This window comes from Macadamia integrifolia, chromosome 3 (assembly GCF_013358625.1).
Source record: "Macadamia integrifolia cultivar HAES 741 chromosome 3, SCU_Mint_v3, whole genome shotgun sequence".
Taxonomy (NCBI): domain Eukaryota; kingdom Viridiplantae; phylum Streptophyta; class Magnoliopsida; order Proteales; family Proteaceae; genus Macadamia; species Macadamia integrifolia.
Window position 1 is genome coordinate 16,987,005 of NC_056559.1, and position 23,651 is coordinate 17,010,655.

Sequence of the window (23,651 nt, forward strand, 5' to 3'; positions counted from 1 at the left end):
ACAAATTTTTCATTTTCATATAATAAAAAAAGAAGATTTAGAAACTGTTATATTTCCTTGATGTATGTTGTTCTTTCGCATAAATTTTTTTTGACTTGTCGACATTTTTAGTATTAAAAATCTTATTGTATAAAAATTCGAGTGTTACATTTAAATTATGTACGGATTCTTTGAAGCGGCTCTCAACTTCAGATTATATGTACTTTTTACGCTCTTGGATTCTGCATCCTCTCTCTCTCTCTCTTCTACCAAAAAATATTTACCCTCTCCATCCAAAAGGCCTTGATGCAATCTTTATTATTCTGCCTTCCAAGCTGAGGGAACTTTACAAAGGCTTCAATCAACCAGCAGCTTTTAATTAACTGCTCTCACCCACAAAACAAAAGCATCAAAAAAGAGAGAAAAATAATAAAAACTAAAATTACAATCGACAAAAGGCATGAGGATGGGCATGGAGGGCACAGGCATATACTATACACCAAGTGCGTCAGCCTGGGAACACTACTTGAACTTTCCACGCAAATGGCAACACACTCTTGACTTCCTACATATCTGACAGAGCTTCCACTTTCCCACTTAATATTTTTGAATGAAATGGGGAAGAAAGTGAACATCAGATTCCAGCAACTCTGCCGAACCAACCATCACCTCCTAACTGCTCTGCGCAGTTGAAGCAGCCAATGTCTTGGATGTTTTTTTATCTTCAGGTTTAACTCCCATGCTCAGAGAAACAGCAACAGCAGATTCACACTTTTCTGTCGTTGGATCCTTTTTACAGACCTCATCCAACTTAACAGCTTGAGCAAAGCTCTTTGACATCTGCTTTATGAAGTTGTTGGATAATGAAACAGGATTCCGATGCTCATGTTCACTAGCCGCAGGCGAAACCACCAAGCTGGCTTGCTGTCTGGCCTTCCTATCCAGCATGGTTTTCTCCCGGTCTTCATAGAAATCAAAATCATCCAGGATGGACATATCAGTTTCATAGTTCTTGAAAATGTTTAACAACTCAATACCTTGTTCCAACTTGACCTGAATGATTTTGGGCACAGGGTAAAGGCATACAGATCAGATGAGGAATAAATAAACAAAAAGAAGTTCTAGATTTCCCATGCAGTTTGAGATAATGGAACAGGATACTATTTAGTAATAGGCTCGATTGGTAAACCAGTATATTACATCAAAATTAGATTTGAGTACAGGAATGAGAATAAACAAGCAGACCACACAAAGAATCAGAGTTAAATTTGTACTTTCACATCAATTACTCCAAAACATTCAATCTGCACAAGCAGATCACACAAAGAATCAGAGTTAAATTAGGACTCTCACATCAATAACTCCAAAACATTCAACCTGCACACCAATTATTAGGAAAGTTTATATACAACCACACCCTTTTCAATGGGATGCCCTATCAGAGAACAATTAAATTTTCAGAATTAATGATTTACTGTGAAGTAATAACCGGATGAAGAAACAACCCCCCCCAACAGGAAAAAAAAAAGAGGATATGAGTTCAATTGTTCTTGTATGAAATGATGATTTGTATTTTGAGAACTTGACAAAATGTTTGACTAGAATGGAAAAAAGCAAGAATTAAACAAATTTTCAAACATGTTTAGTTGCCAGGTCCCCTATTTTATGTTTACTATGTTTCTTCAAGGGATAGGAAGATGAAAAGTTCATTGTTCCCTAACACCACATATCTCCAACGCAAACCCAATTTGATGTCAACCAAAGATGCTACACCTATTATTCCCTCAATTTAATAGTAACCAACTCTAGAAATGCAAGTTCCAGCTGTGGTGGAAAAAGATTGGGTTTTACTAGTGCTGAGGCAGCTCACCTAGCTACATTACTCCCTCAGCAGTTAAAACAATAAAAGCCCTAGTTACTGCGGATAAATTAGTTTTAACCAAAGAAACCAAAGCTTAACAATATTGGGAAAGAAAAGGGTGCAACGGTAAGGTTGCTCCATTGCAACCCAGTGGTCGGGGGTTCGAGTCAGCAAACAGCCTCTCCGCGAAACAGGGGTAAGGCTGTGCATACATTATGACCCTCCCCAGACCCCGCAGTTGCAGGACCCTTGTGCACTGGGTAGACCCTTTTATTTTATATTATTTTTTTGAAAAGCTGCCCAAAAAAGAGTCAAACCAGAATCCTAGTTCTTCCATGAGCGAAGCAGCCCAAAATTGGGCAGCCTACAAATGTCGGAAGACCAACCACGCTCTAGATTGCCCAATGTCTGAAGACCAACCAAGCTCTAGATTAACTACAAATTAAAAAGATTGCTTTATAGATGACAAATGAAACCATACCTCCTGAGTGTCTCTGCTGTTGGTCACAGGCTTCTTGTCATTATTTTCAAGTATAATGTGACGAAACTCACTATTGGGGACATCTTTGATAAGGTGCCACTTGACAGGAAACTGGCCACTCCACTTATCTTGCTGCCAATAATCGACACTCCTATCAAAATCCACAGGGCCTGCCATCGTGGCCACCCCGCAGAACTGTGCACTAGCATTCACCTGCATATAGCCATGAAGTAACAGAATCAAAGATTCAGCACAGATGCAAATAAAAGCACAAATGACCTTCCAACAACCAGAACAAAATACATCCAGTTCCCTAACTATCCATAGTAGTTTAGACAAAAACAGCAAGAATTCACTTCCCCTCCTGGCTAAATATCAAGAAAGTCTGGTGCAGAAAATCATCATTAGGGTAAATTGTGAGTAAAATAGGGAGCTAAGATGATTAACCTAGCTGAAAAATAAAGAACAGCGAAGAAAACCAAGGAAGACAAAAAAAGGAAGAAAAGAATGGAAGAACCCAGCAGAACTGGGAAAAATATATGACTGGCCTTTGAATAAACTATGAACACAGCCATTCTGCTTTTTGAAGTCTACCTTTTTTTAATTATTAATTTGATTTATCCTTAGACCAACCCAATCCTAACGAACCTACCTCTTACTCTCATAGATGCAGACTTGATTGCACTTGCTTGGTTGGAACAACATGACCGGTTTTGAAAGCCAAGAGCCAATAAGAACCGGGCCAGCCCAAGGTTTTGGTCCAACAAGGGTTGGAAGTAATTAGTAGTAGTCTATTTTGTGTCTTTTATTTCACATAGTAGGAACGTAAGAGTTAGAGTGGTTTACAGCTTGTTTCCTTTTATGATTTGCTTCCTAGTTTAGGTTAGCATCTCTTTCAGTTGAGTTTCTTTTTATGTCTTTACTATCCCATATATTGGTTGTAACCGATGGACAAAAGACAGTGAATTGTAAGAATGAAGTGAGAATTGTTTTGGTTTGTGCTCTGTGAGAGTGTGTGCGCTTTTCTCCTCCCCATGCTATTCTGATCTTCCCTTTCTTTCTCTAAGGGCTCTTCATCAACTTGATATTAGAGCCGAAGGATCCTTCCTTCGTTCTCTCCCTATTCCATTTCTTACCTAACCCTTCTCTGTCTTATCGTCTTCCCTCCCTCCTTACATTGCTTGCTGCCAAACAACAGCAGCAGAGAACACACCCCCCCCCCCCCCCAAAAAAAAAAAATAACTCTGTTCTGAACAGAGAAGTTGAGACCTTCTTTTTCCTCCTTCGTTTCCTATTACAGCTCCATCCCATCGACCACCTCAGCAGCACCCCTTTTGATATCCTGCAGACCAACACATCCTTTTCCCTTTTGGTGGTTTCAGTGACCCTTTCTGGGTTCAGACAGATGAGAGAGAGAGAGAGAGAGAGAGCCGATTCCATCCAAAGAAGAATAAACCCTCCCTTTCTCACCGCCCTCATCTTTCTCCCAACTTCCTTCGATCGAACCCCTTTTTTAGGGTTCCGCCAACCAAAAAAAAGAGAGACAAAAGTGAAGAGAGATTGAGAACAAAGAAGAAGAATAAGAGATTCAGAGAAGAGGAATCGAAGATACCTGGTTCGAACTCCAACTCCAGCTGCCTCCTTTAAAGTCGACCTTCCTCAAACTTCCATCACAGTCGACACCTTCGTCCAAAGTTCCGCTGCTCCCGCGATCTTCTATAGCTAGAGAACCAGCTGAGAAGCCGTTGCTGCTGGTTTCATCTCCAAGAAGGAGAGAACTCCTTTCTCGGTAAAACCCCATACCCCATGACTCCTACCTGCCCTATTTCTTAATTGTTTCTTTTGTTATTCCTAAATTACCCCTGCCCCACCTTTTATTACCTATACACCTTCTTTCCTTGTCTTTCCAAATATACCCCTCTCCCCTAATTATGTTAAGTCCCCTTATTTTTGTGTTTCAAGTTGAACTTCTACCAGGAAAAAAAAAAAGGTTAACCTTTTAACTGCTCTTTGCCAATCTCCACCATGGTAGCCAATAGTGAAGTGCAACTCAACTCCTACAAGGGTGAAACGGATGGAAAATTTGATGACCTCACTACCGCTATCATTTCTCTTCAAACAACGACGGAATCTATGCAAACTACCATTAATCGATTGGAGGCTGAAGATAGAGGAAAGAGTCTCATTCAATCTGGGGATTCTTCCAACACCACACCATAGGTTTCTTCATCACCACTGCCACCACATCATACACCACCACCACCAGCACCACCACCTCCACCACCATATGGAACCGGTCAATATGATGATGGAGCGGAGAGAGCAGCAACATTGGATGCCCTTTAATTTATGGAGATAACAATTCAGAACTGTACATTGATTGGATTCACAGCTTAGAGACATTCTTCAAATGGTACGGGTTGATTGAGACCCAAAAGATCCTACTTGCAGAGGCAACTGAAAGGTACAGCCCGAGTCTTGTAGGTCAAGCAACAACAACAAAACTAAACCCTAGGCATTGGATTAGTCACTACTTGGGCTGAAATGTATGAAGTCATGAACCGGAGATTCTTGCCTCCTGATTACAAGCAATGCATGCATCTCAGGTTCGCACAGTTGAAACAGGAAAGTTTGACCGTTGAAGAGTATATTGCAAGATTTTATTATTTTGTCACTCGTTCTGATTTTGAGTGGGATAAATTATTGGTGGTACAATTCCGCAATGGTTAGCACCCTCAAATTAGTGTTTCCCTTGCATCCAGTCGGTTACCTACAATGGAAAATGTCGTACAAGTAGCGTATCAAGTTAAAGAAAGTCTGAAATGTCCATACAGTCGGAGAAATTTTGCAAATACATTCCCTCGAGGTAATAGTTCCATTCCATAACAACCTTCCACCCAGGAGAGGTCATTCAACAAACCACAAGCTAGTGCTACATCTATAGCATCTTCACGACCTAGTCAGTGCTCAATGTCCCAATCGTTTGGTTGCTTTTATTGATAAGGATTTTCCTATACCTTATATTCCCGGAGAGCAACTTGGTTCTGACACAGTTGATTTAAGAGTGTGTGTTAAGTGAACTCCATGACACTCCCAGTGATGAGGACTCACATCCTTTTTATGTCATTCGTCATGAACATGTTGACCACTCGGAAAATCGCTGACGATGAAGACTAGCGCCGTAGTAGTATTTCCAAACCCGTGTGAAGTGTAATGACCAACTATTAACCTTGGTCATTGATAGAGGTAGTTGCATTAACGTTGTATTTGAAGACACCTATAGTAAGCTAGGATTGAATAGAGCCACATCCAAATCCCTACAAGGTTGCTTAGGTGAACAACACTAATCTCAAGATCACAGATAAGTGTTTGGTCAGATATTTTATTGGTGGATTTAAAGATACAGTCCAATGCGACGTCCTCCATCTGAAGGTGTGCCAATATCCTTCTTGGTCGACCATGATTATTTGACAAAAAGATACAACATTGTGGCTATGCCAACACCTATGCTTTCAAGCATGACAACAAGACTATGAAGTTTCATCCTACCAAAGATCTCCCTGAAATTAAACTAAAAAAAATAGTGAGATCGTTCCTCATTCAGCATATTCCATCAAACGGTGTCCTTGGCCTTTTTCCTAACTCGACGGAGTCAAGTTCTTTTCAGAGAAGGATAGTTGATGCAGACTTGGCTACAAATACTTGGTTGGACCAGCATGAACGGCTTTGGAAGCCAAGAAGAACCGGTCTAGCCCAGGGTATTGGTTCAACCAGGGTTGGAAGTGATTAGTACTATTTTGTGTCTTTTATTTCACATAGTAGAAACGTAAGAGTTAGAGTCATTTTAGAGCTTGTTTCCTCTTATGATTTGCTTCCTAGTTTAGGTTAACATCTATTTTAGTTGAGTTTCTAATTTTATGTCTTTACTTTCCTATATATTGGTTCTAACCGATGGACAAAAGACAGTGAATTGAAAGAATGAAGTGAGAATTGTTTTGGTTTGTGCTCTGTGAGAGTGTGCGCTTTTCCCCTCCCCCTGCTTCTCTGATCTTCCCTTTCTTCTCTAAGGGCTATCCGTCATGAGTGTAATATAGAGCAACAAGCAACCGTGCGCTATAACTAGGTAAGTGTTAATAGGCAACAGTTTCACCTAACAGCACCCCTCACACCTGAATCAAGGGATTGGGAGCAGTGGATATTAAGACGCAATCTCCGGAAATAATATAATGGTTTCCTAAATAAAAAAATTGATGCAGATCAATGGAGAAGAACCAACCACACTAGCAGCCTACTAGCCAGCCAAAATCAAGCCCCTTTTCTGGTCAACAATCTAAGTCATGGTCAGGCCCATGTTTGGGCCCTTGGTTGTATTTAAGCCCCTCTTCAAGTCCACATCCTGCCCCTATGTAGCCATCAACCAGCAGCTGGAAAAGGAGATGTTTTGACAGCTTTAGTGGGTCCCATAGGCCTTGTGTAGAGAAGGAAGCCCAGGAGATATTTGAGATTCTGTGGGCCAATTGAAGATAGCAAGAGAAGAAGGTTTTTGCTGAGTCAGTTTAGTTGCCATTTAGTCAAGCTCCTATTTTTGTAGCCATCCTTAATTGCTAAGTAGGAGTTCTATTTAGTAGCTATAAGCCAAAATTTATTTTTCCTTTAGTTTCTATTTTGACATGAATTCCAAGATTAGGATAGTTTCTATAATTTTTGGATTGTAATCTATACCTTCCCCACGGAAGGGGGATTTTGGAAACTATCAATTGAAGATGGGCTGAACTTCAGACCACCCCCCCCCCAAAAAAAAAAAAGAAAAACCAACAATTTGATTGATGAGGAAAGAAATTTGGTTGTTAACCATGGAGGTTGTGACAAACGGTGGTAGGTGTGAAACCTAGGCTGTAAGAGGTCTCGGTCATATCCCTCTCCCCCCCCCCCCCTTCAAAAGAAAAAAAAATCTTATTCTTCTTCCTATCCAGTTCTTGTTTCTATTTTCATTGATCTTCAATTAAACTTGCATCTAAGAAGAACCGAAGGTCAGTTTCACTCCATTGTTGCTGCGAAACATCAGAAGACTATACTGTCATTGCTCCATCAAGTTCTGTTTGAAGACTCAAGATCAAGAACACACTCCACAGCACTACTGCAGTGACCTTCAAGCCCAGTTCATCAGTCATCAGAATAGGCTGAGATTTTTAGGAGTTATTCCCATAAACAAGTACTACCTTCGACAGGAAGACCTGGTTCATCCGAGTTGCTTCGTTACTAAATCTGTTACAGTTGCTATTTCTTTTTCTTTTTCTTTTTTTTTTTCACTTTCTGTTCTGCCAACAGTATGGACTGTATACGGTCCTATTTTCTGTGACAGAATGACGCCCTAGTATACTATACCCTAGTATTTGAGTGGTTCTCTGTTACTGTGTTGCTGGAACCATCTGTTAAACATACTGTTTTTTTTTTTTTTTTTTGGGTGAATATGAAAATTAAATAACAAGGAAAAGGAGGGGGGGGTGGGGGGGGAGGCACAAGACCCATAGCCAAAGTATAGGATACACCCCTTAGATGGGGGGATGGGGGGGAGCCAAAATAGATAAGGGGAGGCCCCCAAGAGACAACGATCACCATGTTCCTTGTGGTATCAGCAACCAGCCGGTGCATGGTCATAGAAATTTGGAGGAAAGGTCAAAGTAGATGGCATTGATAAGATTTGGATTTGAAGTCCATCTACACAGCTTGCGTTCCATCCAAATGTGAGAAATGGCTACCCCGAAAGCAAGTTTCCCAGCGATTTCACAGATAGAGCTAGTGCCAAAGGTCATGTCGATCCATATCCATTCTCTCTCAAGGGTGAAGGGTCGCAAGGACACGCTTCCAGATGGAGGAGGTGAAGGGGCAATCGAAAAATAAATGGTTGGCATCCTCAACACCATTCCAGCACAATCAACAAGCGCCAGGGGGGGGAAGCGATATGGCGATGGATGAGAAAGGTCTAGGTAGGGAAACAATTGGAGAGAGCTCTCCAAACCATGAAGTTGTACCGAGGGATGCGAGATTTGATCCAGACAGTCTTACGCCAAGGAATGGAACGATTAGTAGAGCAGACAAGATTCCAAGCAGACAAAGAGGAGAATTTCCCAGAGGGGGAAGGGACCAAACAATTTTGTCCTCTCCACCATTAGGCAGAAGGGTCAGGAGAGAGGACTAAAGGCCAGAAATGGCTTGGGAGGAAGGAGGGAGAGACCAGGAGCAATTGCGAACAATTGAAGAGACTAAGGAGTCTCTAGCAAGACTCGAGGAATAAACTACTCTACGGCCACTTTAAGGAAGAGGATCCCATCTGGGTGCCAGTTGTCAAGCCATTGGGTGGTAGAGGAACCCTAAGGGGTTTAATGGTCTTTGTAATTCTCTATAACTCTCTTTGTTATTATAAATAAAGAAGGCCGGTGTTAGGGGTGTCAATTGGACGGTTCGGTTCGGTTCGGTTTCGGACGAGTTGAATCGGTTTCGATCTAGGAATGAGGGAGACCAAAATCAATCCATTAAGGAACTTCGGTTTTCGGTCAGTTTTGGTTTCGGTCCTGTTTGGTTTCGGTTTATCTATGTTTTTCAATATCAGGTTAATACCGGTTTATATCGGTTTATTATTGGGCTTGAACCATAATGAAATCTTACATACATAACTTAAAGTGACAAGATTTGATAAAAAAACACTTTAAGTTTATGATTATGATTAAATCATGATTTATCGTTACAAGGGAACTAATATTGAAACCAATGGATAAAAAATTACTAAGAAGATAACTAATATTAAAATCACAAACGAACCCTATTATCCCTAATCACTCATTTAACCATCCAACTAGTTTTGTGTAGTGAGCAAGGAAATCAATGGAAGCATAATTACAATTTACAAATCAATTTCTCTATTCATAACATAATTCAATGATTTGTAACAATACCCCTCCTTACAATAAAAAAATTTCTCTCTAATATTGTGAAAAATGGATAGTCAATTCATCAATTTATAATATCATAATCATTTATTTTTTTATCGGTTTCATTCGGTTTGGTTATTGGTCGGTTCGGTTTGGACCGGTTTTCAGCCGATCCCAACATACCTCAGTCCAAAACCAATCCAATAAGGATCGGTTTTGTTCGTTTTGGGTTTTATTGGTTGGTTTCGGTCAGTTTTATCGGTTCGGGCTAGGTTTTGACTCCCCTAGCTAGTGTCATATTTGAAACAAGTCATTACCCCATCCAACAATCCTTTCATTAATTGCTATACATTGGTTTTCCTTCAAAAACTTAGCCTTGCTAATCAGTAAGCTTGGGGAGTTTCTGTTTATTCTTCTCACAGATAAGCTAAACTCAAATCTCGTAACCTATAAATGCTACTTATTCTAGTGCATTTGAAAAAAAAAAAAAGCTTGGGGAGTTTCTGTTTATTCTTCTCACAAATAAGCTCAATTCAAATCTCATAACCTGTAAATGCTACTTATTCTAGTGCATTTGAAAAAAAAAAGAGTAAATATATAGTGATTACTTATTCGTAATCTTGACAAACACTGCTTGCCTTAAAGATCTTCAAATCTTCTGAGGCTGTCCCTCAAGTTCTTTGGAGTAGACAAAAGTCCAATAAGAAAATACAAGAAGAAAAAGAACCATAGCATGGGCTTGATTAAGGGATTGAGTGGACACTCAAAATTCCCCCACATATAGGAAACAAAAGCAATAATTGACGTGCAAGGGCAGAGTCGTTGGAAATTATGAGGAAGAAATTTCTCTTCATCCAGTTTGACGCAAAAAAATTGACCCAGAAATACACGTCCATACTGTCCATTCTAATCCTGAACAGTATCTGCATAAAAGCAATACTGAACTGGTAAAAGTAAGCTGGTGAAACAATCAACCACACTACTGCAACTGCGGATGCCCAAAATTAACAAGAATAAGCCCGGTTGTCAATCAGAGCTGAGCAAACAGGTCAACCGATCAGGACAACCACAGATGCAAATTTTAAGACATTGAATGACACCACAAACCACTTCTATCATTTCAAAAACTCCTCTTTTTCTAGATGACCAAATGATTTTATTACTAGGAAAGAAAAAGAGTATTAAGACATTCTACAACAACGAGACCAATGCCAAAGGGGAAAACCTGAAAAAGATTATACCACAGGGTAGGGCCCTATGTACAAGGAGTGCATATTTGCTCCCTCTCTAGCCAGCCCATCTGCAATAGACTTCACAGAATGCAGCCTCTAAGAAAAAGCAGAACTCCTAGAAGCACAAAGAGGCATAGTTTTCCTTAAGAGAGACATTCCAAGGACCATCAGCATAGACTTCAAAGCAATTGATCACCTTCCTAGACTCACCTTCAACCGAACCATCCATTTGCAATAGCAATTTCTAAGTAACATATCACTGCTTTAAGCTCAGTCATTGCAGAGACACTCCTATTCTACCAATGGGACCAGAGAAGACCTGCAGATCAGTACCATCATGGTCTGTAAAAAGACCGCCTATACCAGCACAGCATAGAAATCCAAAAAAAGCTACCATCAATGTTAAGCTCAATAGCGTTCTGTAGAGGACATGTGAAAAACAACCACCTGGTCAACCTGCAAGGAAGTTACTGGGGAGCGATCTCTGACTCCGGTCCTAGAGCTTTGAAGTTGTTCAATGGATGCCCCACAAAAAGCATCAAAAGTAGGCAAGTAGCCAACCCACATATCAGTGTTCAACATTCAGCCCACATAAGCTGAATCAATTCTTGGGTAGATCTCACCCATTTCTTAACCATATCATTCCTATTACACTACCAACAATGCTACAACCTTTTTCCTAGGCTAATTAGAAAATTCCAGCTGTCTACTAATCCCAGTGGATAAGGCATAGAGCAAATAGGAGATCAGTCACGTATCAATTTCTGCCTTTCAACAAGGCAATTTCAATGCCAAATAGCTAATCAAAAAAATTCGAAAACAGGATTTGGAGTTAACTTACCGAAAAGAACAGAAAGACCGGGCAGTCAACTTTTCTCTCCTTAGCTTCACTATAAGCAGCATCCAGTTTTCTGTTCCCATTTGGTGTACTGGCCCAGACACCATATTTAATACTTTTGTGGACATTATCTTCACTGTAAGATTTGATAATGAAGAACTTGGCATCCCCATAGTCTGTTGCAAAATCTGGATGGTTGTATGACCCACTATGGGTATCGACTTTAGATATGCTGTTCTTGCCACAATGAACAGAAGAACCATGTTCAGCAGTGATCTGGCTCTTCAGCTTTGAAGCCCTTGGACCTCGGTTCTGCTCATCAAGGATATCAAGTGGTTCATTACAAATACACAAGGATCCAGTTCTCCTTCCTCTTCTTCTGCCCTTTTCAATTGCCATCCAGCTCCGGGCATTTGTTCCCAAACTGGTAAGGGATCCACTCCCAAAACTCGAGCCTTGATAAATTCCACCATTAGGATACCCTCTGGTATATGAGCTGGAACCAGATCCAAATCCATATAGTGGTCCTTGCTGTTGAGAAGTCTGAAAATGATGACACTAAGTAAATATTTTGTAAATAAAAAAATACACACTATCTAAGCATGGCCAGTGCATAAGTCTCAAGGATGAAAACAGATTTGACTAATTTCTACATAAGACCAGTTGAAACAGCCCACCAGATTACGAACAAGGGAAATTAAACAAGTTGCTACTCAGATTTCCATGTAAGTGTAACTAAGTGGGTCTGGCCTGTAGCATATGCACAAACATTTCTACAGTCAACAGCCTGTAAGATGACTCAGTATACACTGCCAACTATCATGGAAAGAAAAGATTCATAATTCAATTCGCAAATTCACAAAGAATGTGGGAAAAAGATCAGTCTGCGCAAAATAGTGAAGCATCAACCCATGAGATCTCTCTCTCTCCTTTCTCCAACAAAAAGCCAACCCTTTACACACCCTCCCATAAAAAATAAAAATAAAAATGTGTTCATAGGATATCTGATATTCAAACAGTATAGGGATTCCAATATGGATCTACCTACATCTGGCTCCATATTTGGTCCTTTGACACCTTACTCAGATGCAGGTTTATTTATTAAAAATGCATTTGAGATGTTTATCAATTAATGATGTGGAGGAGGAACCCCTTCTATCTCCAATTCTTTATGATGCATAGAGGGACTACAAGTGGAAGTACATTGGGAAATTTTCAAAAGAATCTCTACTTAATTAATCATTCATTTAAAAGAAATTTTTCAAAAAAACATGCTTCTACAATTCTCACTGAGAACCCCAGAAGCCCAACCCAGCTCCCCACCCTGCTTGAAGATAAGAACAAACTGTATTTAATATTTCCAGAAGCAGCACTATTGTACAGATCCAGAAAGATCAAAATGAATTCGAAGTTCGAAAAGATCATAACAAGTTCAAGTTTATAGAGATTAACAGGTAAGAAAACACACCATCCCAATGTTGTGCCCAAATGGTCCAAATGAGCCAATTGGCTGCAAAGAAGCTGCCGGAGATGACAATGGTGACAAAGACCTCTGCCCATCTGTCGGTTTTGACCAATCTGACCAGGGTGTTCCAGATCCAAACCCCTCATACACTTGCCTCATGTCATAAAAGCTGCCACTACCAGAATTACCAGAAAAACTGCCTCCTCTACTGAAAGAACTGAATGGAGGGGGATAACCAGGTCTAGGCCCAAAAAGCATCCCATCCCCTTGTTGATCTATGTTAACAGGCATTGTCAGCTCAGTTTGTGAAACTGGAGTTGGTGAGGACATATATGGCATGGTAGGAGGAACTGGCTGCTGGTAAAAAGGCTGACCTGCAAAAGGGAAATGCTGTGGAGAGTATAACTGGCCATCTCCCCTCACAGACAGAAGAGGAGATGTAACTGGAGAATATGGCCCATATGGCATCTGCGAATTGTACCCAAAACCAGTATGGAATACAAGAGATGGACTTTCTCTGTAGATGCCCTTAATAAAATCAAATGAAAAAACATATCTTTTGTAAGATGCAACAGCAAAAGGATAGTAGAGCAATGCAACAGCAAAAGGACAGTAGAGCATTGCAACAGTACGTAATTACTTACAGGAGATCCAATTTCCAGGCCTTCTGCATTAACATAGTGAGGATATTCGTCCCATTCCCCAGTACCATTGTCATAACCTGAAATACAGCACACATAAGAAAAATGGAGGTTATTGGTAAGGCAACACAAATCCAGAAGCACAACAGGCTCAAATCATACCATTCAACCATCTACAGTCAATACAAACATTCACCAGTGGGTAGCTCTTAAAATTGCCATATCCAAATATGCCAATTGAATTATCCTAACCATTCAAAAGCCAGTCTTTTTCCCTTGACTACCAATCAAGAATTATCAATTGAACCCAGAGTTACCTTTTACCCCCAATAGCCATGTTTATATGCTACGACATGCCTCACACAATTATCAAATATCAATTTTGATAGTTTGTGTATGCAAGCACAGTATGGAAAGGAACCAATCATACTTTTTAGTATGGATTGATTTATCCCAATGGGGTGAATTCGAACACGAAAAAAATGAATTACAAATGTGATCAGGGATGATTGGGACTGGTAGAGTGTACACCTAAAATAGGGCAGGGAAAGAAGATATGATAGAAAAGGACCAATAAACAAGAAAGTAATGAAATAAATCAATAGGGAATGCAATCAGAAAGTTAATCATGAAGTTTGAGATTAAACTAATTATTTTGGATGAGATATAACAGATTAAAGCAAGCAGACACTGGCTGTGAAAACAGTGGCACCGCCTATAGTAGGAAGAGAAGAGGTAAGAAGTAAGTAAGAAGAAGAATCAAGAAGAAACAGAGAATAAGAAAAGAGGAGAAGAATGTGAGAAAGAACACCTGATAATAGAACCAGATCTGGAGTCGAGCAGAGAAAGAAGAGCATGGTTTAAGAACTCAGCAAGATCTCACTATTATCTCTCTTTTTGAAAATGGCGAGACGAGATGAGAGGCGATATATACAATGTACAATATCTTGGTCGAGATCTCGAGATCTCGGTCTCGACTCGAGACCAAATCACATGGGGCATATACATAATTTCGACCCTCAACTCAACCAACTCAACATCTCTCACCTATATTGCTCTACTATGAAGAAAATGTGAGCTTTTGGTGGTCTTTCTTGCCAAATTTGTTACTCTACAGTGTAGATTACAACTTCAACACTTGGAGGTGGAGATTATCACTTCATCATCAACCTTTGGAGATCCTTTTCTTCTCAAGAACAGTTTTAGGTAAAAAATTCTCAAAACCAATTTTTTTTTATCGAAACATGGTCAACAGTCATCTATTTTTATCGAGGAATAGCCTATGGTGAAAGGTCCGAAGACTACTTACATAGTGTACGAAGTCAAAGTACCATTTTGGCTTTGATTTTTAAGAACCTAGTGTTTCCATTGTGTTTAGAAGGCCTAAAATAGGGTAATGGCAAGCTTCAAAGGCTACAAAGACCATATGGCCAACGAGAACAGTCACCAAGTCGATCGAGAAAAAATACAAGATCTCGATAGATCTCTCTTTTTCGGTTTAGTGACTAGGGCAAGATTGAGATCTTAAACCTTGAAGAAGAGAACCCAGTCAGTGCAACAGCAGCATTTAACTCAAAAAATTATTCTTTTAATTCCACTGTAAATCAATGGATAATTCACATATATATGACCTCTTTCAAAACCAATATCAACTCATGTGGATTCCAAATCTCAAGCTAAAACTGAATTCAAAATGAATCTGGACTCAAACTAATCTACCATAACTTTAGATACGCTTGTGATGATCCAAATGCTGGAATCAGACCCGACTTCAAATTACTTTGATACAGTGTACGACCAGTTGCAGCTTATCATTACTCTGATGCAATGTGAGACCAGTTTCAACCGATCATACCAACATCATTTGGTATCAAAGCTATGGCCGCTAGCGACCCACAGGTCCTCCAGCCCCTTAGTGACAGTGAGAAGCTCAACAACTTGTTAGGGATGATGACACAATTCAACCAACGAGTTGTAAATGTGGAGCCTAGTTGGCACGGCGCCAAGGCGAACCAAGGGGTTAGAGGGTTGTCTAAGCGCCTAGGAGAGAAGGCGCCCGCCCTTAGGTGCACAAGGCGACCAAGTGTTATTTTTTATTCCCCCTCTTTTCTAACATTATTTCGTTAGCCACATATACCTTGTATCATAGAAAATCAGCATTAAGCCACATCAAATCAGTAAAAATCAACATTAAGCCCTATCAAATAATAAAAAATCAACATTAATTTATAAAAAAATCAACATTTTGATAAATGCGCTTGTTCTATAATAAATTTGACTGGTCAAATGATTTTATTTTTGCATGAGACTTTTTGTATTAGGTATAACATAAAACCAGTTTTCCAACAAGTCTAAGATTACTTAAACTTAAGTCGTAATGGCAAAGTTATGTTATGATCAAACTTATTTTAAGGTGCGAAAATGCTGTTAAAATCTCCTCAATGAAAATAAGTTTATGAATATCAAAACAAAAGATTATTTTACTGGACTTTTGGTTTTTAGCAATGTTTTAACATGATAAGATTTATAAAATTTTCATAATTGAAAAAGAAACCCAGCATTTAAAAGTTGAAATTCGCCAATATAACCAAAATCCAGTTTTTGTTCTTGGACTAGGGGGTTGACTTTTTATCCTTTTCGGAATTTAATTTTTAAATTATTTTTATTGTATTCAAATTGGGGGTATTTGCTTATTTATAAATAATATCTAAATAAATAAAGTAACATTTACTTAAATGATATTTGATATAAATAAGTGCCAAAACACAAGACAACATGTAGTGCAATAAGGCGATTGTCAAAACCTAGGCCCCAGGCAAACCGCATGGACAACAAGTCATCACCTTGACAACTATGTGGAGCAACAGCAAAGGGAGTTTACCCAATGTTTCCTCGTGAAGATGTACCTATGCATTCTACCACCGATAATGCACACCGCAAAGGACCTCAAAGAGTCTTCACACTGGCACGTACTTTTGAGGACCATGATATGCACAAATGATGATAATCATAAGGTGTACTTGGAACTAAAGGAATACAATGGCAAGCACAATCCAAAGGTGTTCTATGATTGGATTTCATGTCTGGACAATTATTCTGATTGGAATGAAATGAAAAGGCCAAAAAAACATTGTACTTGTAAAGACTGAGTTGGTGGGACCGGCTTGGGAGTTGTGGTACCATCATGAAAGGAGGTTACAGAAAAGGGGAACAGCCCCTAGTACTTGGTTCTAGAAGAAAGTAGAGCTCAAGAGCAAGTACCTTCCACCTATCTATCTTCAAGGCATGCCTACTTGACAAGCTCAACTTATTGCAGCAAGGAACCTTATCAGTAGCAGACTATATGCAGCAGTTTGATGCCCTTGTGTCACGCACCTGGTTGAATGAAGATCATGACAGCCACTGTCCCATTTTAAATCGGGACTTAGACCAGAAATTCAGAAGTAGATGGGCAAGGCAGATGTTTACGATCTTCAGGACTGTTGTCCCTCACAGTTCCCAAACCGGGGAGGACAACAGGAAGTCTGCAGTCAGTGTAGTGTCTGACAAGCCCGCTGCTCACCCTACCACTACCATACCCCCTCATAGTGATAACAAAGGCTAAGCTCCCATGGCCAGCAGCAGTAGGGCGCTATGTTTCCATTGGAAGGAGCATGGACATGTTGCAAAATTCTGCCCTATGTGACAAAAGCTTAATGCCGTGCTTACTACTACTATTGAGGAGGACAATGAAATGGAGGTGACCCAGCCCTACCCTCTTGATGATGTTGACCATAATGATAATAGTGAGGACGATCACGGTGTCAACCTTATTTATTTTGATACTACCAGTGACATTAGAGAGGAGAGCAACATCAAAGAAGACAAGGACCTTGGTGCCTTTACAGAGATTGAGATTGAAGAACCAGTTCCAGAAGATTGTACAGACATACCCTTCACAGTTGAGGCTGAACCTGAGGTGGATCATATTGAGTTTGTCATTCCACCCAAGTTCTTTGAGGAGAAGGGCCCATGTTTTGAGGACTACATCTCTACTCATCGAGAATTACCCTAGTATTTTCTTCAGCAGAAATTCGACATTCATCACTCAGTTGATCCCTAATACTCAAAGTTGAGTTTTTTCAAGCCGGAGAGAGCTGATATAGTGTAAGACTAGTTTCAGCCTATATCATACTTTCTGTATACAAAAATACCCCACATATTACTAAATTCGCATTCTATCCCCAATTGGATCTGACGACCATATTGGACCTGGTTCTCCTCGGCCTGGGCTTCCAAACTGGGTCATGTTTGTCCATCCAGGCTAGTGCAACTGCATCACGTGCTCACTCAAAAGCCTCCATTGAAAATTCCCAGAACAACCCAACGTCCTCTTCCTTAACCCAGCTTGGTATCAGCAGCACAAAAGTACTGGAGAGTTAAATTTCAAAACTACAAACTGTAGTGCAAAATGTTGTAGTTATAACTTAAAATCTGACAGTAGACAGCGCCCAGATGTAGATGGAATATAATAAACTAGTTTTAAATAACAGACAATTCATCGGTTCAGTCTAGAAGACCCAAAAAAAAAAAAAAAAAAAGGAAAAGAAAGGAAAAAAAAGGGAAACAAAAGCAGTACTACAAAAGACCAATGAACTAGCATCAACATATGATGAAGAGAAAAACTTGCAGTTGTTCCCAATATGGGATTGTTCTATGCTAGTGTCCTGAAAAGCACATGGATGCCCATGCACAAAGTCAGGATTTATTAATTAATTAAAAAATAAAAAGAGAAAATGAATCTACAAGATGGTGATTCCCATACAAGATTTGTACTAGCTTAAAAATCACACCCAAAGTTGCAAACCATCTAAATTGGTCCTTCTTCTTTTACAGATATTCTGATGTAGATCAAGTCATCAATTTGGTCTTGGTGCTCCAAATCTGGTTCATAACCAACCATAAATTGTTGTTTGATCAGCCTATTTTGGCCATCAATTTTAGTCCCTCCTCTGCCCCTAACGCTCATCGACTAGCATATTCTAAATAGGAGGATATAAGATCAGGTTAGCAGGCTCCACTCTACTTATTGCATGGAAGGATTTCAAAAGCATAAGCCTGCCTTGCATGAAAGGTATTTTCTAGATCAGTGACAGCTGCGAGGACGACTTTTGGGGTGTGAGTTGCCTTGTGGAAGTGAACTTCTAGAAGGCCTCTTGGACAGCTAGCATGACCATGGTTCCAAAACTCACCATAATGTCAGATATTTTGCTATTTTTTGTTTCACCCAACCAAAATTACAGGAGATACACAGAACAAACACAATTTTGGTCATTTTTTCAGAATGTCAGTAAAAAAAAATGAAGTTTTTCATCAAAATTTTGGTCAATTTGTTTTCACTTATTTCACCCATTTCGACCATTAAACCTCCAAAATGGCCAAGCGAAATTCATAGAAAAAATGCAATGATTCGGTGAACTTTTGGTATTCCAATAGTTTTGGATTGACCGAAACAGTGAAATGAAATGAGTTTTTGAGCCTTGAGCATGAAGGGATTGCTAAAATCTTTTAGATTGACGTTCTTAATATTAGTTTCTATTAGCTAGGAGTTTCTATTTTGCTTTTCTTCCATTTCCTCGTAATCAGTTACTTGGGCACCACCACGCATGGACTGGTTTACTATTTTGTAACTTTCAATTGCTTACTATTAATACAAGCTGAAGGGGAAACCACCCCACGATTTGAAGTTGAGAAAATATGTTTGTTTACAAACTATGGCTGTGAGATACAGTTGAGGTGAGAAACCTATGAGAGGGTAAGAGGCTCAATCCATTATTCCCCTTCTTCATCCCCCTTCTTTCCTTTTTCTTATTTCTTTACATTTCTGGATAATAATAGCATCATCAGAGACATATTGGAAGATCATTGAAGGAGACATATTGGAAGATCATTGAAGGTTCAATAACTGCTGCTGCCTTCTGCTGATCTGAGACATCAATCCAAGGCCTGTGATACTATTGTATTTAAGAAATCTGGGCAGCAACTAAAGTCTACACATCTTTCATTCCTCAGGCCATTTAAGGCCATCTTTTAAGGACCATTCAGGCCCTATATAAAGGACACTCGACCAGGGTTGCATGGCCATCCAAGGCCTGGTTGCTGAGAAATCAAAAAGCTCTCAAGGTCTGCCCTAAATCAAGAATTAGCCCATCTTCCGATCCAGCCATCAACTCAGGCTGTACTTTGGGGTTTAGATCTCTATATGTCAACCTTCATTCAAGGTTAATACTGAACCTAACTGAGCCATATTACTGAGGTTTTGTTTATGACATAATTTCCTGAGTTTAACCTAATCTGGAACATTGGCTACTGTTAATCATTGATATAGTGCTCATTAGAAGGTTATTTGTCCCTGTTTTGGGGTTATTTTATATTCTCAAATCTGTACCTGCAGTAGTGTCATTGGAGTTATAGGTTGATCCTTACTTGGGGTTGCCGGGTTGGGTAGTCAAACTCAGCCTTACATTATATTCATCATAAATTTCCTTACATCTAAAATGCGTTTTGAACGGCCAGAACTTTGAATCCAAAAATTACATCTCCAGTTTGCAGCTCATTCATGGTGAGCCATAAGTCCCAAAACATGAACAGCATTTCCCAAAATCTGCTAGGGCAGATAAAGGAGCAAAGAACTAACCTCCATAATAAAATGAATGCGCCTGGGGTGCATAGATATCGGGTTGGTAGACAGTGCTGTGATCTCTGGCTCCACCTAATGACACTGACTGACCTGTGGCAACTCTTGGTGCACCCGTGGGGGCTGCATCCTGCGAATGATTAGAAGGAACCATCCGCTCACCTTTGGTGGAATGAGGCTGATAATAAAATTTAAAAAGAAAAATCATGGAACTGGTTTCACAAAAAGAATAATGATAGCAAATCCAACAGAAGAATAGTAATAACATGTAGGGGATCATTACATACCTGTTCCTTCAAATTATCTGGATCAGTAGGTTTCCCTTCCGCATTCAGGGTCAATACATTCATTGACTCAGTAGAGTCTAGCAAAAAGGACTTTACAAATTACCGACCACCCAATGCTCATTAAAGCAAGTGAAAAAAAAAATTAAAAAAAAATGTAAACCAAAATTAAAGATATGCACACAAGCGCAACTAAATACATGCATGCACAAACTAACTACTGATTATTCTTAAGGGGGAAATAAGAAGAACAAAAGTATATGTATAAACCCTACCAAGTTAGGGTGATTGACAGGAAAAACATTAAGACATTGTTGGCACTAAATCTGCCTTGGTCTGTTACGGTCTATTGGCCGTATTGGTTAATGCTCAGGTGTGCCAGAATCCTTCCTGACCGGATTCACTAATAACTCTGACTTCAATCAAGCGATTTGGTTCTCCTCCTGCCCCGATCGCTCCAGGTACTTTGATGAGAAAAAAACCACAATTGAACTAAGGAATAAGACAAATGGTATATTCCCTGAGATGAATCTCTAATACATAACACTAGAGTCCACAAAAGCGGAAACTGTGGGAAGAAACTAACGCAAAAAACTAAGAATCCTAAGTTGTATCTAACACTAAAAATGACAGTAAATAGGAAAGGATTGGCATTGCTGATAGGCACTTGGGTAATTTGTTGATGATCCCCTTCTTGGCTGAATTATTCTACCTTAAATAGTTTGTGCGTTCAACTGCCTTCCCACGTAGTCCACTACTCCCACTAAGCTGGTCTCCAATGTGCTCATGACACCTGTTCCACGGCCATGGTTCTCCTCACTCACATCTCCAACTGCCTTCACGTATGGGTATCATGCCCCTATGGGTTGTAAACTCCTAAAACCTCTCCGTCAACCCATGTTTCTTTCTCATACACGGATTGTCACGTCAGCGAGCATGGATTTTCAAATTTTGGCACCAACAGACATGCATATGCAGATCCAGATCAATATTTCTACAATCATTCTTCAGGAAATTTAACAGTCTGAAAATGAACTTGCACCATTATACTTTTGACAAGAGAGACAGAAAGAGAGGAAAGATATGACCAAAACGAAATTCAAAATCAATTTGGATTAAATTCTTCTCCACCCTTCAATCCAGGAAGAAGAGAAAAACGAATCTATAGGGAAAATTAAATACAAAACAACTCAAGCTTCTGGAAGAGCACACAATGATACAAATTGTGTTTGAATGTATGTTGATTAAACCATGCCCAAGTGCCAAAAGACGTCATCTAATGTGCTGGGAAGAAACAAGAGTTCTGCTGAAATGGAGAATGGAAAAATAAGAAGAAAAGAAAACTCAACTCAACTAACCCTCTTTGATACCTCATCACTTGAAGATATATCCACCACCAATAACTATAGTATCAATGTCACAATTACAATGGAACTATTAGCAGATGCTTCATTGTGCAGTCTTTTTGTGACCAACACTAACAATTACATTGGAAGATGCTTCATTTTTCTAGTCTTTTTATGATACCTCCAATGCAAGTTTCAACAGGAAAGTCAAAAACATAAGAACTCAAGCAGTATCAACTGATGACTCTTCCAGACTCACTATATAGGAAATAAATACGGCACAACTATTAATATGATATGTTTTTATATTTTATTACACTTCATTGATCAGGATTTCTTTTCTCATAGATCACAAAGAAACTGCATGTAGCCATCAAGTTTAGGCTTTTGTTCAAGTGTTCAACAACATGAACTGGAACCAGATTAGAATTCCGATTACAATTCCTTATTCTAACTCACTAGGCTTAGCACACGTTCCTAATGAATTAAATTCCATACATCAAAAATCTATATATTGAAAAGAAGTACTCAAGTCAGAATGGACTCTTCTGGATTGTGATTTGTGACCAAATCAACTCCAGTGTGTACATGCTGCTCAGCCAGGTAACTTACAAACTATAAAAAAAGAATCTATAAATAACATAGTTGCACTCATCACACACCATGGATCTTCGACCCAGAAAAATGTTTTTCAAAACCCTATACTAGAAAAATATGAGCTTCATATGACAAAGAGACATAACCCAACCAACCAGCCAAAAATGGAATTCCAATACAAGCATGATGCACCCCTCTCCTGTGAACTCAACCCCAAACTCGGCAAAAGATTCACCACAGGACAGACCACGATGTGACTCTATGCCAAAACAAATAAATAAACGTTATGATTAAAAGGAAGAAAAACTAGGCATCAAACTTTATAAGTTCTGTGAGCAATACACTTGACATTTACCGAATTAAAACTAAATTCCAGAAGTATAAGAACCTAATAACTCCAAGCGAACATGAAAAATTTACTGCCAAGAAAGAGAGAATTGAATTCATTAAACAAAATTCTTGTTTAGCAAACATATCCCAGAAATCCACCGAAACACGATTCAATTCAAATCAATACCATTCCAATGAGACCATGTTGTAAAAATGCGCAAGTTACTTGATATTTGAGACAAAAAAAATCGAGAACCATCAAATTCGAATCCAAGAATCAACTGGTTTCTTAGGCTGCTGCATGAAAAAAGTATTGCACTGCCCCCTTTGAGTTGTCATTCAGGAAACAAAAAAAGATTCACAGAGAAAGTAGAAAGCAACAAAGTGTCATATCAAGAAAAGGATAGAATTTTTCAACGTACCACCACCCGAGATTATTCGATCCGATTCTTTCTGGACTGCCGCCATGAATCAGTTATCACGAACAACACGAACCCAAGGAGAGCCTCTATTCTCTAACCCAATAAGCTATAGAGAAGAAGAGAAATTCTACCTTTTCCTGAATCACTTCGAGGGTTTCGTTTTTGCTGTTGTTGTTCTAATTGGATAAGGAAGAAACAGTTAAACCAAAAGGGGTTTTAAGTTGCAGAGAGACGAGGAGGAAACCTCTTTCTTTAGGTTAACAAATGGTGATCAGATCGGCTTTCTAGTTTGTACGTTTTTTTTATCGTTTCTTCTCTCTTCTCCCTTCTCTCTTCTCTCTTCTCTCTTCTCTCTCCTTTGCGTTTAATTTGCGAATTATGCCGGTTCTATATTTTAGAATAAAAAAAAAACATATATTTCGAGACCGTAAATAAAAATACACGATTTCGTAACACAGTTCAAAACAAAGTTTGATCACCAAAATCCCGTCTCCAAGTACGTCTTTAACTAGTTTGCTTACTTAATTACTCATATTATAAGAGCAGCATTAGTGTAGCCGCCCCCTTTAA

At 39.3% G+C, this 23,651-nt stretch overlaps 1 protein-coding gene across 2 annotated transcripts; it reads right to left on the minus strand.

The window, feature by feature from the left end:
* Positions 1 to 271: 271 nt before the first annotated feature.
* LOC122073844 (YTH domain-containing protein ECT4-like) lies at positions 272 to 23,446 on the minus strand. Of its 2 annotated transcripts, none has more exons than XM_042638507.1 (8): positions 23,082 to 23,446; positions 20,390 to 20,466; positions 20,103 to 20,232; positions 13,430 to 13,506; positions 12,789 to 13,313; positions 11,324 to 11,863; positions 2,322 to 2,534; positions 272 to 1,032 (listed from the first exon to the last, which is right to left on the minus strand). In XM_042638507.1, the coding sequence occupies exons 1-8, from the start codon at positions 23,125 to 23,127 to the stop codon at positions 652 to 654; spliced, it is 1,989 nt and encodes a 662-aa protein (XP_042494441.1). In that variant the 5' UTR covers positions 23,128 to 23,446; the 3' UTR covers positions 272 to 651. The 2 variants fall into 2 exon arrangements, with proteins under 2 accessions (XP_042494441.1, XP_042494440.1); XM_042638506.1 differs by having other exon boundaries at positions 20,103 to 20,280.
* Positions 23,447 to 23,651: the final 205 nt, after the last annotated feature.

Bases quoted from the DNA above. Each gene is read 5' to 3' on its own strand.
- LOC122073844 (XM_042638506.1), bottom strand. From the start codon at position 23,127: ATGGCGGCAGTCCAGAAAGAATCGGATCGAATAATCTCGGGTGGTG. The intron at 20,467-23,081 runs GTACGTTGAAAA...CCTTTTTGCTAG, and splicing joins TCGAATAATCTCGGGTGGTG to ACTCTACTGAGTCAATGAAT. The intron at 1,033-2,321 runs GTATGGTTTCAT...AAAATCATTCAG, and splicing joins ACAGCAGAGACACTCAGGAG to GTCAAGTTGGAACAAGGTAT.